Source organism: Babylonia areolata, chromosome 7, assembly GCF_041734735.1.
Source record: "Babylonia areolata isolate BAREFJ2019XMU chromosome 7, ASM4173473v1, whole genome shotgun sequence".
Classification (NCBI taxonomy): domain Eukaryota; kingdom Metazoa; phylum Mollusca; class Gastropoda; order Neogastropoda; family Buccinidae; genus Babylonia; species Babylonia areolata.
Window position 1 is genome coordinate 31020949 of NC_134882.1, and position 5000 is coordinate 31025948.

Genomic DNA, 5000 nt, shown 5'->3' on the forward strand with positions numbered 1-5000 from the left:
ATGTAAGTGTTTATCGTTGGAGCTATTGTGACTGTAGCTATATTTATTACCGAGGGTAGAGCGAACGTAGCTGTTTATTGTTGGAGCTATGGCGACTGTAGCTATATTTATTACCGGAGTTAAAGGAAATATAGCTGTTTATTGTTGGAGCTATGGCGACTGTAGCTATATTTATTACCGGAGTTAAAGGAAATATAGCTGTTTATTGTTGGAGCTATGACAACTGTAGCTATATTTATTACCGGAGTTAAAGGAAATATAGCTGTTTATTGTTGGATCTATGGCGACTGTAGCTATATTTATTACCGGAGTTAAAGGAAATATAGCTGTTTATTGTTGGAGCTATGGCAACTGTAGCTATAGGTATCATCGGAGATAAAGGAAATATAGCTGTTTATTGTTGGAGCTATGGCAACTGTAGCTATAGGTATCATCGGAGATAAAGGGAATGTAGGTGTTTATCGTTGGAGCTATGGCGACTGCAGCTGTATATCATCGGAGATAAATGGAATTTAGCCTTTTATTGTTGGAGCTATTGCAACTGTAGCTATGCATTATCGAAGATAAAGGGAATGTATCTGTTTATTGTCGGAGCTATGGCGACTGTAGCTATGTATTATTGGAGACTGCAGTTATTCAATGGGAATGTTAGCTGTTTATTGTTGGAGCTTTGGCGACTGTTGGTGTGTATTGCTGGAGACAAAGTAACAGTTCTTGTTGTTGTTGTTGTTTTGTTGTTGTTGTTGTTGTTGTTGGTGGTGGTGGTGGTAGTTGTGTTGGTGTTGGTGGTTGTGGTGGTGATTGTTGTGCTGATGGTGGTGTTGGTGTTGGTGGGGGTGGTGGTGGTGGTGGTGGTTGTGCTGGTTGTGCTGGTGGTGGTTGTGCTGGTGGGGGTGGTGGTGGTGGTGGTGGTTGTGCTGGTTGTGCTGGTGGTGGTTGTGCTGGTGGTGGTTGTGGTGGTGATTGTTGTGCTGATGGTGGTGGTGGTGGAGGTGGTTGTGGTGGTGATTGTTGTGCTGATGGTGGTGGTGGTGTTGGTTGTGGTGGTGCTGGTGGTGTTGGTGGTTGTGCTGGTGATGGTGGTTGTGGTGGTGATTGTTGTACTGATGGTGGTGGTGGTGGTGGTGTTTGTGGTGGTGATTGTTGTGCTGGTGGTGGTGGTGGTGGTGGTGGTTGTGCTGGTGGTGGTGGTTGTGCTGGTGGTGGTGGTGGTGGTGGTGGTTGTACTGATGATGGTGGTGGTGGTGGTGGTGGTGGTTGTGGTGGTGATTGTTGTGCTGATGGTGGTGGTGGTGGTGGTTGTGGTGGTGCTGGTTGTTGTGCTGGTGGTGGTTGTGGTGGTGGTGGTGGTGGTAGTTGTGCTGCTGCTGCTGGTGGTGTGTGGTGGTGGTGGTGGTTGTGGTGGTGGTGGTTGTTGTACTGATGGTGGTGGTGGTGGTGGTGGTGGTGGTGGTGGTGGTGGATGTACTGATGATGGTGGTGGTGGTGGTGGTGTTTGTGGTGGTGATTGTTGTGCTGATGGTGGTGGTAGTGGTGGTGATTGTTGTTGTGGTGGTGGTGATGGTTGTGCTGGTGGTGGTGGTGGTGGTTGTACTGATGGTGGTGGTGGTGTTTTGTTGTTGTTTCTCATCGCCCCTGACCATGCTTGCATGCACAGGGTTCGGGGTGGACGTGTTCTTCGAGGTGCCCGTGCAGCCCTTGCCCGAGCGGTCCGTCTACCAGCTGGTGTCGGCCACGGCCACCTTGGTCCGCCGCTCCCTCTTCACCTCCAAGTGCCACGTCACGTGCGACTGGGCGGGCATCCTGACACGGCACCTGGCCCGGGGCTGGCGGCTGGTGGACATCTTCTGCGAGGTGCCCTCCACGGGCAGCGCCTTGTCCCCGGCCAGCTCTAAGCTGCACACCGTCTGGTTCTTCGAGAAGCCTGAGTCGCGGGCCCGGGACGATTCGGCCGTGTACGAGGGCAGGGTGGTGGAGCACTGGGTGGACGTCACAGGGGGGTCTTCTTCGTCGTCGTCACTCATCTCCGGCAGGGCGTCAGGGTGTCTGGGTGGGGGCCGCGGACACGGGAAGAGGGGTGGTGGGGGTTCCGGGGGGAAGAAGACCTCATCCCGGAGGCTGGCCAGTGTGAGGAAGAAAGGCGAGGAGGGCGCCAGTAGCGAGCAGCTCAAGGTCGACCTGCCCGACGCCGACGCGGACCGGGAGTCCGACAGCTCCTGGGAGAAGAGAGGCCACCACCACCACCACCACCACCACCACCACCAGCAACAACACAGCCCGCATCACCACAACGCCGATACCTGCACCCCCCACAGGAAGGCGCCCACTGAGGGCCGGTCCCTGACGGACAGTGCTGGGTGGGAAGGAGTGATTCGCTCCATGGGGGAGAAGGGCTGGGAGCTGGCCTGCATGGTGAACACGCTGGACTGCCAGCTGGTGTCGGGGCAGCCCAGGGTCAAGGTGCTGCTGGTGTTCCAGAGGAGGATCTCCCTGCTGATGTCGGTCAAGGGGAGGAGGACCAGCGACGCACTCAGGTGATCTTCGCCGCTGGTTTTCTGTCTGCCCCTTTCTCGTCTTTCTGTCTGTCTGTGTGTTTGTGTCTGTCTGTCTCTTTCTCTCTCTTGTCACTCTGTCTGTCTGTCTCTTTCTCTCTCTTGTCTGTCTGTCTCTCTTGTCACTCTGTCTGTCTGTCTCTCTCGTCACTTTCTATCTCCCGTCACTCCCTCTGTGTCTGTCTGTCTGTCTGTCTCTCTCTCTCTCTCTTGTCTCTCTCTCTCTCGTCACTTTTCCTCTCTCGTCACTCTCTCTTTTTCTCTGTGTCTCATCCTCTCGTTCTCTTTCTCTCTCCCTCCCTTCCCATCTCTCCCTCTCTTCCCATCTCTCCCTCTCTCTGTGATCGCGCTGCTTTCTGCTTGTATTGTTTTGTATTGAATTGTATTGTATTACTGTTTTTTGACACAACAGATTTTTGTGTGTGAAATTCGGGCTGCTCTCCCCAGGGAGAGCGCGTCGCTACATTGAGAGCGCCACCCATTTTTTTAAATTTTTTTCCTGCATACTGTTTTATTTGTTTTCCTATCGAAGTGGATTTTTCTACATAATTTTGCCAAGGACGACCCTTATGTTGCCGTGGGTTCTTTTACGTGCGCTAAGTGCATGCTGCACACGGGACCTCGGTTTATCGTCTCATCCAAATGACTAGCGTCGAGACCACCACTCAAGGTCTAGCGGAGGGGGAGGGGGGGGGGGAATTCTGGCGACTGTGCCGTGATTCGAACTAGTGCGCTCAGATTCTCTCGCTTCCTATGCGGACACGTTACCTCTAGGCCATCACTCCACTCTCTCTGTCTCCCTATCTCTCTCTCTGTCTCTCTCTTGTTTGTCTCTACCTCTCTCTCTTTGTGACTGAGACCCCAGACTTGTATACCTCACCCCATACTAAGTACAGCGGTCGCGCGGTACTTCTGCGCACACCACTTGCTTACTGAGTATTGCGGTAATGGGAGTGGAGTGATGTCCTAGAGGTAACGCGTCCGCATAGGAAGCGAGAGTATGTGAGCGCGCTGGTTCGAATCACGGCTCAGCCGCCGATATTTTCTCCCCCTCCACTAGACCTTGAGTGGTGGTCTGGACGCTAGTCATTCGGATGAGACGATAGCTGTGAATGGACCATGCTGAATGGGTACCCTGCATTGCTGTATTGGAAAAAGCGCAGCCTTTCAGCCAGTCTTCCTCTGTTACTGATGATTCTAGGAGTTTTCATGCCAGTCATCAGAAGCCACATAAGCGTCTGTGGATGCAAGGTGCTAACAAATCAGAGAACAAGAAGACACCTCTGTTTTCAGTCTGAACAAGAAGATGATTATAATAGATTTACTGCAGGTGTGTGTAGTTCTGTGATAATAGGAAGACATTTCTGTTTTCAGTGTGAACAAGAAGTTAACTATGGTGGATTTGCTGCATGTGTGTGTAATTCTTTGAGAATAGGAAGACATTTCTGTTTTCAGTTTGAACAAGGAGATAACTATGATAGGTTTACTAGTTCTGTGATAATAGGAAGACGTTTCTGTTTTCAGTGTGAACAAGAAGTTAACTATGGTGGATTTGCTGCATGTGTGTGTAATTCTGTGAGAATAGGAAGACATTTCTGTTTTCAGTCTGAACAAGGAGATAACTATGATAGGTTTACTAGTTCTGTGATAATAGGAAGACGTTTCTGTTTTCAGTGTGAACAAGAAGTTAACTATGGTGGATTTGCTGCATGTGTGTGTAATTCTGTGAGAATAGGAAGACATTTCTGTTTTCAATCTGAACAAGAAGATAACTATGATAGATTTACTAGTTCTGTGATAATAGGAAGACGTTTCTGTTTTCAGTGTGAACAAGAAGTTAACTATGGTGGATTTGCTGCATGTGTGTGTAATTCTGTGAGAATAGGAAGACATTTCTGTTTTCAATCTGAACAAGAAGATAACTATGATAGATTTACTATTTCTGTGATAATAGGAAGACATTTCTGTTTTCGGTCTGAAGAAGAAGATAACTACGGTGGATTTACTCCATATATGTGTAATTCTGTCTCCTTTTGTGCTAAGTATTTGCCTTTGTATGATGTATGTTTACAATATTTTGACAACCTTGCTTGTGTGTCTGTACCCATGTTTGTTCCTGGTATGTGGACTAGCCGTGTTTTTGATTTCAGAAATGAACCTCCTGCTATCTCTGTTAGTATGTTCCAGTGAAGTGGAATCAAGATTTGGTTGTTGTTGTTTTGCCTTCCATGTATTTTTTTTATTTTTGTTCTGTTTTTGTACCTTGAACGTTGTTTTTTTTTTTCTTTGCTTGCTTTACTTAATTTTTTTTTTACTGTTTTCACACTCACAGACGTACACACACACACACACACGCACACGCACACGCACACACACGGACAGAGATATACAGTACACATATTACACACACACACACACACACACACACACACACACACACACACACAC

The 5000-nt window shown here is 48.8% G+C and overlaps 1 protein-coding gene across 1 annotated transcript in view; it reads left to right on the forward strand.

The window, feature by feature from the left end:
* LOC143283823 (uncharacterized) overlaps positions 1 to 5000 on the forward strand; it is a 57584-nt gene that overhangs the window by 48020 nt on the left and 4564 nt on the right. Inside the window, exon 3 of the mRNA XM_076590196.1 lies at positions 1658 to 2534. Within this exon, the coding sequence (XP_076446311.1) occupies positions 1658 to 2534 (877 nt within the window). The remainder of the gene's footprint in view (positions 1 to 1657; positions 2535 to 5000) is intronic.